The 13,105-nt window shown below is 37.9% G+C and overlaps 2 protein-coding genes across 4 annotated transcripts; one reads left to right on the top strand and one right to left on the bottom strand.

The window, feature by feature from the left end:
* Window positions 1-491: 491 nt before the first annotated feature.
* On the bottom strand, window positions 492-1,823 carry LOC140012832 (uncharacterized). The gene has a single exon (XM_072061155.1). The coding sequence runs from the start codon at window positions 1,821-1,823 to the stop codon at window positions 492-494; it is 1,332 nt and encodes a 443-aa protein (XP_071917256.1).
* Window positions 1,824-5,047: 3,224 nt separating this feature from the next.
* LOC113706685 (receptor-like protein 6) lies at window positions 5,048-12,905 on the top strand. Of its 3 annotated transcripts, none has more exons than XM_072062234.1 (4): window positions 5,048-5,149; window positions 6,110-8,028; window positions 8,257-11,830; window positions 12,555-12,905. In XM_072062234.1, the coding sequence occupies exon 3, from the start codon at window positions 8,676-8,678 to the stop codon at window positions 11,703-11,705; it is 3,030 nt and encodes a 1,009-aa protein (XP_071918335.1). In that variant the 5' UTR covers window positions 5,048-5,149; window positions 6,110-8,028; window positions 8,257-8,675; the 3' UTR covers window positions 11,706-11,830; window positions 12,555-12,905. The 3 variants fall into 3 exon arrangements, with proteins under 3 accessions (XP_071918335.1, XP_071918336.1, XP_027084424.2); XM_027228623.2 differs by having other exon boundaries at window positions 5,066-5,318; XM_072062235.1 differs by lacking the exon at window positions 12,555-12,905 and having other exon boundaries at window positions 8,257-8,656.
* The last annotated feature ends 200 nt before the right edge of the window (window positions 12,906-13,105 follow it).

Raw genomic sequence — 13,105 nt, 5'->3', positions numbered from 1 at the left:
AAAAAGTTATTCGAACGATAAAAAAAATATATTTATAATGTAAATAAATAATTTTTGTACAAATAATAGCTATCCAAACGCACGTGTAGTACTACATAGAAACATATAAGCACAGGCAACATTTATATTTAATCCGCTGATCGCAAAAGCTGGCAATCCTGAAAATTCACTGTCCCAAGATCCATTGATCATTTCAGAATATCTACAGCCTCACAAGACAACATTACGTGTATGTACATTTACTGATGTAGAACCAAAGTTATGCCTCACAGATACAGATGCCAAGGAATTCGCATTACATAACCTCAATTATAATTTCTTACATAAGTTAGAACTAAGATTTAGCAAAAAAAAAAAAACTATCAAGAATGCCAAAAAAAAAAAAAAACTAGTTAATCTGTAGAAAAGCTCATCTTTTCCCAGCTGGAAACTGGGAATAGCTCACACCTTCCAAAATCAACACCCGTAAATCCCAAACCCCCAGCCTTTAGCTACGTTTCTGGAGCAGCTGTGATCTTCACCTTTTTTCTCTTGATCTCCATCAAACTCTGTGCAAGAGCATCAACAATCTGTCGCTGTGATTCGAGTATCAATTCATTCCGTTTCATCTCCATCTCCATTCGATTTTTCTCCATCTCCCTTGCCATATCCATTTTCATATTTTCCATCTTCATGAAACCTTCTCCCAACATCTTAATGGACGAAACCATTTCATCAATTGAACTCCGCCCCCTTTTCGCCTCACCTCTTCCACCACTGTCGCCGCCAAAACCCCTCTTCTCAAATCCCAACCTTGACTGATCGTAAAACCCATTCAAACCTCCAGACGAATCGAGATCAGAATCCAAATTTTCAGCATACTTTCTCCTAGTGCCAAGAGACACCCATGACCCATCCTTAGCCTGATCAGCATCAAAACTCCTGTTCACCTTCCCAATCCTCTTCAGCCTAAGTCGCGGCGGAACCATACTCTCATCACCCAAAGTTTGCATATGAAATCCATCACTAGCTTCAAAACCTTTGCCTCCTAGAGATTCAAACTCAAAACCACTCCTAGAATTCCCTAGAATCTTGCCAAAGTTCTTCCCTTTAAACCCCGTAAGCCCTGGCATTCCATCATCAACGTTCTTAGCGCGAAACCCGCCATGGAAATCCATTTCTTCCTCATCTTTATCAGATCCAATATCCATGTACGAAGAGTATCCACCATTGAAAACTTTAGAACTAAAATCAGAGCCCACTTTTTTATCAGCATTTTTCGACGAATTCTTAGCCCTAACACCTTGGCTGAAACCAAAGTTAGGAGTTGAATTGCCATCAACTTTGGTACTTCGGTTTTTAGTACTAAGTTTTAATTTCAATATATTCTGATCGAGAAAAGTCTTCAACGGAAACCCACTAGCAGAATTTTCCCGATTCTCAGGTTCTCGATTCGATCCAGCCACTGAAACAGAGGTTCCATTTTCCATGGCGTCCATATTCTCAAAGAAAAACCAAGAGGAGAAGAATCTGCCGGAGGGGTAGGAGAGTGACCGCTGCTTTTCTGCTCGGTAGCGCTGCCGGAGCTTCTCCATCTTGTGGCGGCACTGAGCGGAAGTCTTGGCGGGAGAAGCATCTGGGCAGCGATTGGTGACAGCTGCCGCCACCGCATCCCAGTCAGCCGTTCGAAGATATCCGCGGCGGAGCGCATACCATCTCTCGCGGTAGGCGTCTATCAAGGCCAGAGTCTCCTCTTGGGTCCAACAAGGCGGTGGGAATTTCCTGGCAGGCTTCCCGGCGGCATCAGCAGCAGCCGGAGCAACGGTTGTGGTGGTGACGGACATAAGCTTGCCTTAAAGATGCTAACTTTATGATGATTGACCAAAAAAAATTTCCCCAAAAAAAAAAAAATTATGATGATTGGTGACAATACTGATGGTGGCGGACGTTAGCAACTATGCTTGGAGTGCTAGCTTTGGGACCGGCGGAGGTGCTGGAGGAAAGCTATAAAAAGAAATGGCATACGAAGCAAAGAAAAACCAGACATGGTAGAGGTAAGTTCCATGAGGTGGAGGCGGACATTAGCAAAGATAGTGAGGAGTGGGAGTAAAAGCAGAGTGGTTGGGTTGGGGCTCCATTGGGTGCAAATTAGGAATATAAAAGAGGCTTGGTTGGGAGGTGAGACAAGTGGCGTAGTGTGGTGGGGTGGGGCAAAGAAATAGTGGGGGCAAGAGGCGGTGGTGGCGGTGGTAGTGTTGTTAGACGGCGCACGTTAGCAGAGGAGGTTAAAAAAAGAAAAAAAAACAAAGAAAGAGTGGGTGAGGTGGTGGTGGGGATAAGGTAGTTGATAGGTGATGGGATAGGGGTGTGGTAAAGCATTGAATTTTTGGGCTCTGATGCAGTGGTAAGAATAGTAATAGGAGGATAGATAGTGGAGTGGGCATCAGGGCAAGGCAGCGGCTGGGATGGGGATGGGGATGGGGATTGGGTCTGGAAGGTGGGTGGATTACGGATAGAGTATGATGATGATGATGATGAGGATGGGCCGGATGATGCTAGCTTGCGCATGGGACGTGAGCAGTGCAGTACACCCCACAAGGCCGCAACTACTCCACCAGTTCACCACCACACCACAGCCCCCCACCCATCCCATCCACTCACCTATCCCATTTCCATTTCCATTTCCCACCACTCAACTTCTAACGCACAACACCACCTATTCTTTCCCATTTCCATTTGTCCTTTTGTCTCTCAAAATTTGCCCACCCACCATCTCTACTAATAGTTGTGGACCGGTTGAGAAGGGGGAGGGGGGTTTTGGGCATGGTTATGGCTTTGCGTGTAAATTTCTTCACTCGTAATCTGGTTGGTTGTGTGTGACTGCGTGTGACCCCTGGTTGGAGCCATAGATGCAGTAGGTTTTGTCCAAGTGGTGGATTTACGGTAGTGTCCTACTTAAAGGGACTGGTACTCTGTTTGTTATTATTGAAGGTAATCGACTAATTGTCCTAAACCCCTAACTTTTGGACCCTCTCTCCGTCGGGATTTTCTATGTAAACTTTAGGGTTAATCACAATTAAGCCCCTGGTTCGTATTGGTTAATCCTATATGATCTCATGTTTGGTTTGGCTGTGTTCTATGCATGGGAGGATGCATCCCACCTGCCTGAATTAATCCTCTACATGGGAATAAAATAATTCTATGGAAGAAGTGGTATGAGTTATTCTGAGATGAGTAAAAGTTGGGATGATGACAATTAGAACTTATTTACCCTACTAATAAAAAAATGTTTTATTCTAATATCTATATAAACCTAATCTCTAGCTATAATATTATCTAAATCTTGAACTAATTTTCCCTTATTAATCACATAATAAAATTTTGAATAAATTTGCTCCTACTAATAAAAAATTAATTTTTGGACTAATTTAATCATATTAATGATATACAATAATGTTGGACTGATTTGCCTACGTTATCAATAAAACTAAATTTTCACTCATTTACTCATATTAATGAAATAACTAAATTTTGGACTAATTTAAACCCATTATTAATAAATTAAAATTTTGACTGATTTGACTCTACTAAATTTTAGACCGATTTATCCATACTAAAAGCAAAAGTAAATTTCATACTATTTTGGCCCTACTAGTTGCTTATATAACCATATATTTTTTTGTCAAATTAAATCCATAAAAAGTTAAACATGTAAATTGAGACTTGTGAACCCATTTAATAAGGTTGAACTTGGTCCACAAAAAAAAAATTATGTGTTGGTCGGTCTTGGCTCTTACCACACAAAGTTCACATATTTGTGCTGCTTATTAATATCAAACTCATGTTCAAATCCATCAGTATATATTTATATGTATGTGTATATATACACACACACATACATATATAACTTTTTATACGACAAGGCTTAGCAAAATCCAAACATCCCTAATGTTTGCCAAAAAAGGTGTTTTGATCTATTAATAAATAATCCTATCTCAAATCAAATATAAAACGAGGTTATTTTCTAAAACATCCCATCTATCATAAAAGCCAACGAAACACTGAATAACAAGATTATTCATGAATCATGATGACTCAACCGAGGATGTACAATTCCATGAAGGGATAATTTCATAAATCTTCCCTGAGGTTTTTGTCAGTTGCACTTGCCTCCCCTCAACTTCTGAAAATATCACTTACCTCCCTTGACTATGAATTGGGACCCATTGCTGACATAAGCTGCTGCATAATGACTCTTATACCCTTAATATTTGCACTGAATAACATACGTAATTTCGATAAAATATTTTTAGGACTAAATTTGAAAATAAAAGAAGAAACCGGAGTCTTGAACGAGAAGTAGGGGTGGGCGCGGATCGGATACCCGCCCCATTCACCATTTGGCTGACCCGATCCGCACCTTACGAGTCAGCCATTTTCTGACCCTTACCCGCCCCGCATATCAACGAGTACCCTATAACGGGTACCCGCTGAGATAGGGTCGGATCAGCGGGTACCCGCTCCGTCCCGTTTATTATTTAATTTTTTTTTTAAAAATGATTTATACCCATTTAATTTTATATTTTACACATTCATCTAAGATTTAATAATTTTTTTTTCTACAAAAAGATTCCCACCAAGAAACAAGCATATGAAGAGAATATAAGATAAAGGATAAAAATTAAAAGAATTCAAAATCAATAAAAGTTTAAAATAAGTAGCACAATTTTTAATATATATGTTTCACATTAATTAAACTTTTTTCTATAAAATATAAGATCATGGCCTTTACAAATGAATCTTGTAAATAAACTATAGTCTCTCATATTTGTAATGTAATTTGTTCAATAAAATTACTTATTTAGTTCTAACTTATTATTTTATAGTGTGTGTATAAAAAAAAAATAAAAAAAATAAAAAAAATATATATGCGGGGCGGATCGGGTACCCGCGGGTTTTTAATTATGTGACCCTAACCCGCCCCGCATCTTAGCGGATACCCGACTCTCTTTTGACCCGAGCAAATAATAAAAATCGGATATCCTGATTTTCGGATCGGATCGGATATGACGGGTTTTCAGGTTAACGGATAATTTTGCCCACCCCTAACGAGAAGAGAGGAATTGGCACGAAAGCAATACTTCCAATCGCGCCATAATCTGACAATTATGTATGATTGCAGATTGCTCTTGTCATATATCTCCTTTATATTACTCATATCTTTACTATTGTGTTGAGAGTTGAGAGAAAGAAAGATTTCTAGAAGGAAGGTTTGAGACATAAAGTTGTGAGACAATCAATTCTTCCTTGAATCACTGCTGATCTTCACAGCAACAGAAGTTAGAAATTTCGATTACTATGGTTTTACAAGGCATTTTGCACAAACTATTTTTATGATCATACTTAATTCATGTTATTTAGGTTAGTTTACCATGAAAACTGAGTTTTAGATTCTGATGATGATAACATTATGCTTGTTTAGATTAGTTATGCATGAAAGTTTTGACTTTTAGGTTGTGATGATGAAAATATAATGTTTATTATGTCAATAAATATCATCTACATCAAATAAGTTATTCATTCTTTAACAAAATAAACTACAGAGCATCTGGTTTGTGTAGATCATGACAGATTTTCTCTAGTAGGTAGTAAAAGCAAAATAATGTTGTGACATTATAGAACTAATGAATGGAGTTTTGTAGTTTTCATGTGAATAAATGGCTCTTTTAAGTGATATAAGTAGTTTTGCAGCAATATAGTGACAAGGATGAAAGTACTATAGCTTGGAAGAGGAACGTTGTTCTATTCTACCTATATTAGTTACATGATTTCTAGGATTGCTAAACTTATGTGTTGCTTTGATAATGCTGATCAGGTGATATTTCTTTGTGTATTTCATGTATGTTCAGATGCTCTTCATGTGTGTCATGTTTGTTAAAGTTACCAAATGTAGTACTAGGTGTACACCAGTTTAAGATTGAAGCCTTATTAAGTAATTCATTTGATGTTGACAAAATCCGAGTTTTTGGGAATGATCTTTCTAAAATCTCTCATTTACTGAAATCTCTTATTAAGTGTGTTCATGCTGTATTAGTCTTTGATTACCAATATCTTAATGTTGAAATTACAGGATGGGAACTCTTGCTGCTCATGACATTGTTGTCCACTACATGGGGAAGAAAACTAGAATTCCCAATGTAGATCCTCAAAGATATTCTTACATGCAACTATTGAATGATGTTGCTGAGCGGGCATTGAGTGACATGCTTGGGAATGTGAATCTATTGCTGCACATGAGATGTGGAATTCCAAAAACTATATGTAGCATGGATATCATTGATGATCAATCTGTGAAGGAAATGTTCCAAGTTCATAAGAGTGAACTTGTAATCAATCTGTTTGTCCTTGACATGGATAGTATACCTAATGAGGTTGGTAACAATTTAAATGGTCAATCTTTCCAAGAGAACTTGAGAATTGATAATAAAGCTGGAAGACAGATTGAGTACTTTCAAAATTCTGGGGATGATGATGAGTATTATGATTCTAGTTCTGATGAGTCATGGAAACATCATTTGGGCAGTGATAAAGAAGATGGTTTAGATGATGATCGAGTGTCCCTTGCATCTAGTGACAGCAGTGACTTAAACTTTTCTGATTTTGAGGAAAATGAAGATGATAATATTGTTCCAGATTCTGATTCTGAATCTGAGAAAATTCCTGATTCTATAAAAGAAGTCATGAAGTCCAAGATGTGGACGTATAATCCAAGAGATGAGATAGAGTTTGAGAAAGGTCAGCTATTCACAAATGTAGATGCTTTCAGAGTAGCATTGAAAGATTATGTGATTCAGAAAGGCTTTCCAATTGTGAGGCTTAACAATGAAAAAAAGTCGATGCACTGCAAAATGTGGTGGTCAGGGATGTAACTGGAGAATTCATGCATCTCCTATTGCTGATTCCGTGACTTTCATGATTAAGTCATACAATCCCAAGCATACATGTGTTATGAATAAAAGGATTGTGGAAGCTACATCAGATTGGATTGCAAAGAAGTTAGTAAGTGTGCTCAGAGATCATCTAGAAATGTCAAGGGGGTAGTTGCTGCAATGAGAAAATATGGTGTTACTCCAAGCAAGATGCAAGTGTATAGGGCAAAAAAGAAGGCACTTGAAGAGATAGAAGGCACGCATAGTGAATCTTATGCTAAGCTGCCAAAGTATGCTAAACTTGTGAGAAGTACAAATCCCGGAAGCATATGTAAAATTCATTTTATGAGACCAAATTTACAGGTTGAACCTACATTCTTAAGGCTCTTTGTCAGCTTCAAGGCACAAAGAGAAGGCTTCCTATCAGGTTGTCGACCATTTGTTGGCTTTGATGGATGTTTTCTCAAAGGGCCATATGGAGGCGTGCTTCTAACTGCTGTAGCCTTTGATGGAAATAGTAGTTTATTTCCCCTTACTTTTGCAATTGCAGAATGTGAGAACAAAGAAACGTGGAGTTGGCTTTTCTACTTTTTTGAGGAGTTTTATGGTCCATTTGACAACAACATACCTTGGACATTCATGAGTGAGAGGCAATAAATATACTTTTTCATTCATCATTACTCATTTTTTTGTCTCTGTTTTGCACTTCTTATTGTATATAACTGAGTCCATTGATTTTTTTTTTTTTTTTTGGGTCGGGACTAAACCTTGCCTATGAAGAGAAAATTCCCATTGCTGATGCTAGGTACTGCTGTAGACATATCTGCAGCAATTTCAAAGCTCAATTCCCTGGATTGCTACTAAGGAGCTACTTTTGGCAAGCAGCTAAGAGCTTCGATATTATTGGCTTCAATGAAGCAATGGAAAGAATTAAGGAGCTGAATGTGGAGGCATGGAAGTACTTAGACAAAATTCCAAAAACAGCTTGGGCAAGGCACACAAGAATGTTCCTAGAAAGCCTTCCTCAACTGTGTCATGGAATTGTTGAAGCTAAGGAACGATAGCCCAAAGACTCTGCAAAAGTATTTTAGTGTCTGTGATTTTGTCACTACTCAGAAAAGTAAGCATAAGTGAATTCATTCACATTTCCGCGAAAAAATGAATTGACTTCATCTTTGGAAGAAGACGGTAACACATTAACAAGTCAAGTTGTTCACCTATAAATTCGCAACTAGCATTGTATTTATTGTTTTGAATAATAGATAGAACTCAATTTATGAGGCCCTATTTCACGCCTTCTCACGTTTTAAAATATGCTTTTCATGAGTTTCTCTAATGTGGACAACAGGAGCAAGAATGTTTCAAAGTCTTTGTCCAATACATCATGGAAGACTTGAAGGAAGACACGGCCAAAGACTCCTCTCTAATATGGATAACAGGAGCAAGAATGTCAAGTCTGCGTCCAATACATCACGGCAGACATGCCCAATGACTCCGCAAGAAATTTTATTCAAGTAATTTTGTCACTATTCGTTTAGTCAAGTCTTCCAAGTTAAATATTCCGTCCACAAATTCTCCCAAGTTGATGGCTTCGAATCTTGGTGATGGCTAAGAGTATTGACAAAAAAAGAATTTTGGTGATGGCTAAGAATTTTTGGTCATTGTAAGCAGAAGTCAATTCGTATCCTGATTGGTTGAAAGTTGAAGCTCAAATCTCTATAAAAGACTCACCTTCTCGCCCTTCTAAATTTTATCAAACCAACCAAAATGGAGAAGCAAAATTGGCTTTGTTTAATATCAGCTCACCTTCTCATACTGCAAAGTGCAATTGCTTCCTCTTTTTCCGTGCATCATTTCTGCCACCATGATGAAGGTCTTGCGTTGCTTCAGTTTAAAGAGCAATTCAAGATTAGCGCATCCAATGAATTTTCTTCCTACTGTAGTTACTTTGGTCAGCATCCTCATCCGAAGATCACATCTTGGAACGAGAGTACAGATTGCTGCACCTGGGATGGAGTCACATGCCATGAGATCACTGGTCATATAATTCAATTAGACCTCAGCTGCAGCCAAATTGAAGGAGTCATCAGTCCTAATAGTAGCCTCTTCGGCCTTTCTCAACTCCGGAAACTAAACTTGGCACATAATGATTTCCAGCAATCGCGAATTTTGCGCGAGTTCAGTGGATTAACACAGCTGACACACCTCAACCTCTCGACTTCAAATTTCAATGGCCAAATTGCATCCGAAATATCTCACTTGTCCAAGTTAGTTTTGCTTGATTTCTCTCTACATCCCCCAAGCTCCACAACTTTAAGACTTCAAAAACATGATTTTCAAATGCTTCTACGAAATTTAACCAAGATAAGTGTGCTTTGTCTGTCTTCTGTACATATAGCATCTGAGGTTCCATTGAATTTTTCTTCATCCTTAACATATCTAGATCTTAGCAGTACAGGAATGCATGGTAATCTACCAGATCATGTTTTCGAGATACCGAACATGCAGGCGCTTGTATTAGGTAGCAATGAGAACCTCACCGGTATTTTACCTAAGTTTAACTCCAGCATATCTTCTTTGGAAGTCTTGGATCTCAGTTTTACCAACTTGTTTGGTGAGCTTCCTGTGTCAATCGGCTGCTTGAAATCCTTAAACTCCTTGATATTATATGGCTGTCAATTCTCTGGTTCTTTACCCGAATCCATTGGCAACCTTTCAAAACTCACTGACTTGGAACTGGGTTCCAACAATTTTGTGGGACAAATCCCAAGGAGTATTTCAAATTTTGTGTGGCTGAAGACACTAGACCTTTCAGGCAATCGATTTCCAGGTCCAATTCCAGATTCTTTCAACAATCTCCAAAAACTAACCTCTCTATCTCTTTTTTCCAACCCTCTAGTTGGTCCATTGCCGCCTTCAGTTGTCAACCTTACAGGGCTTGTAGAATTAGACATTAGATTCACTTCGTTATCTGGTCCACTTCCTTCTAATGCATCTGGTCTCCAAAATCTCGTAAGTCTTCTGTTAACCCACAGTTTTCTTGATGGCACACTTCCATCATGGTTGTTTCACCTTCCATCAGTGATTTTGTTAGATCTTGCATTTAATAATTTCACTGGGCAATTGCCGGATTTCACAGGAAATTCTTCATTGGTTCTTTTCTTTTTGGATCATAATAAATTACAAGGTCCGATTCCCAAGTCAATATCTACACTTAGGAAGCTAATATGGCTTGATCTTTCGTCAAACAATTTAAGTGGCATTGTTGATTTGATTATGTTCTCGAATATGAAAAACCTTGTTTACCTTTATCTTTCCTCCAATAGATTAGTATGTAGGATCGACAGCGGTGTCTCACTTCTTAACCTTGGACAGTTGGGATTATCATCTTGTGGGCTAAAAGAATTTCCAGGTTTCATTCAAAACTCAAAGAATTTGTCATATTTAGACCTCTCCAGCAACAACATTCGTCAAATTCCTAGTTGGTTGCCTTCCACGGCTTGGGATTCACTAACTTACCTAAATCTGTCTTATAATGCTATATCTACTCCTTTCATGCCACCTTGGAAGAGTCTTTCTGTATTGGATATTCGATCAAATCAGCTTCAAGGTCCGCTGCCAATTTCAATATGCAATTTAGAAGTCCTCTTCTTTCTTGACATGTCTGAAAACAAATTCAACGGTGAAATTCCACATTGTTTCGGGAACTTCAGTAGCGGACTGGCTGTGCTCAATCTGAAAAATAATCGCCTTCAAGGAAGCATTGGTATGACTTTTGCCTGGAACAATGGTTTGAGATATCTTGGATTGCAGGGCAACCTTTTTGAAGGACAGTTGCCTAGATCTTTGGTGAAGTGTGAAAAACTGGAAGTCTTTGATGTAGGGAATAACAAAATAAATGACACATTCCCTACGTGGGTGGAAAATCTCAAGGAGCTCAAAATTTTGGTTCTGAAATCGAATCGATTCTTTGGAACCATAGACAATAATTTCAAAACAAAAATCCCATTCAAGAAGTTGCAAATTATGGATCTGTCCAACAACGAGTTCACTGGTGTAGTACCTATAAGGCTTCTAACAAGCTTGAGAGCAATGATGAATTCAGACAGAACTGAATCAAGAGCAATGTACTTGGGCGCTGGCTATATCGGTTATGACAATGATTACAGATATTCGTTAAGCATATCTATGAAAGGGCTATCAATGGAATTAGCCCAAATCATAACAACTCTCACAGCCATTGACTTATCAAGCAACAGATTCAGTGGAGAGATTGACGACGTCATCGGTAACCTGGTTGGCCTCGAAGTTCTGAACTTATCCCATAACAGATTCTCTGGCCATATTCCCTCCTCCTTTGGGAATTTGAGTTCCCTTGAATCATTGGACATCTCTTGCAATCAAATTGATGGAGAGATCCCACAGCAACTTACAATGATGACCTCCCTTGAATTCTTAAACCTCTCACAGAATCATCTTGTGGGACGCATTCCTCAAGGTAACCAATTCAATACATTTTCCAATGATTCATACAAGGGGAACGTGGGACTGTGTGGACTCCCACTAACAAAGAAGTGCAGCGAATCTGATTTTGAGGTGCCACCACCACTTCCTATAGATCAAGAAGAAGAGCAATCGGATTTCTTCAGTGGATTTACATGGAAACCAGTGATGATAGGATATGGTTTTGGAATTGTCCTTGGACTTGCTTTGGGATGGCTAATGTTTGCAACAGGAAAGCCACAATGGATCGTAACGTTTGTTGAAGAAGCGACATATAAACAGAAAACTCGTTGAAGATCCAAGTGAATAAACTGGTTGGAAGAACAAACAGAAAACTTCAGAAGCCTCGGAGGAGAACTAGTTAAAGATCCAATCCAACTACAGTAATGGAGCAAAGCCTTTCTGTATGTACGTATCAGGTATTGCACAATCTGCATCTGGCCATATTTTTATTTGACTAGAATAATAGTATTGACTTGGAGCTAGTACAAGGGTTTTGAGTCTGATCATCTATTTAATTCTATATGTCTCTTTCATTTTGAAAATAATTTATGCTCAAAACTGTTTAAGTTATTTGTTTTAGTACTAAAATATTGGTAAAAGGATGTGAAGCAATTGTCTAGATTTTTGAAAATGTCGAGGTCAATTTGATTAAATTCCATTGAGCAAGTTCACATGCATTTTTAGACATGACTACATTTTCCTAAGGAAAATAAATAGGATTTCCACACTAGTTGTCATTGTTGACAACATTAGGCCATTATGTATCTTTTTAAGTTTTATTTTTTCGAGCGTCATTTCAAGTTTAACAAAGGAAATAGATTTCAAGTTTAACAAAGGAAATAGATATGAGTAATTTATATGAACCCTATGACTTTCGAAGTATTTAAAATCCATGAAGATTTTGGCCGTTTCTCTTGAAATGGATGGTGACATGTAGAACTTGGATGGTGTAGTTGCCATTGCAGTGAAAAGAAAGAGAATTTCCTAAAGTCCCTTCTGATAGAGAATTGCTCTAGCAGATGTACTATTTGAAGTCCATGAATATGCATAATCCACAGCTCTTTCATGAAACGGGGAAAATTTTGAATATGATGACAATTGGCTTACTCGAGATGTTAAAGCCGTGCTGGTTTCTTGCAGGAATGGTTCAGGATAAAGGAGAATTGGAGCTAGCTTGCCGTTGAATAGGGCCTAGAGTTTTAAGTGTTTTAGTAGTGGTATAATACTATCGTTTTATCTTTTGTGTTTGATTTGTTGGCTTTGTAGTTGATTGATGTACTTAGAGGTGGTCTACCTCTGTGTGTATACTTTCTATTCTGATAAACATAAGTGCTAACAAGTTGCCCCAACAAAAAAAAAAAATTTTTTTGCACGCCAATTTGCTCTGTTTTTGTTCTTTTATTTTTTTGGGTAGGGGATGGGGTTTTGAGTTGCCTTGGAGTTTGTACATACCTTGTGAACGAAATAAAAAGGTTTGATTGATAGTTTTAACTTGCAATGCCAATGTTTTCTTTTTTGAATAAATTACTACTTACCTTCTAATGTTTCATCCATTAACACAAGACCACCACTTCACATTTCAAATTCAAAATATCTGTCTAACATACTTAAAGTTTTATATAAAATGAAAATTGGATAAATTTGACCACTTTTGCACAAAATCATATGAGGATTAGACATCAAAGGGTTAA

This window comes from Coffea arabica, chromosome 8e (genome assembly GCF_036785885.1).
Source record: "Coffea arabica cultivar ET-39 chromosome 8e, Coffea Arabica ET-39 HiFi, whole genome shotgun sequence".
Classification (NCBI taxonomy): domain Eukaryota; kingdom Viridiplantae; phylum Streptophyta; class Magnoliopsida; order Gentianales; family Rubiaceae; genus Coffea; species Coffea arabica.
Note: the sequence above shows the minus strand (reverse complement) of the source record. Positions and strands in the feature narration are given on the sequence as shown.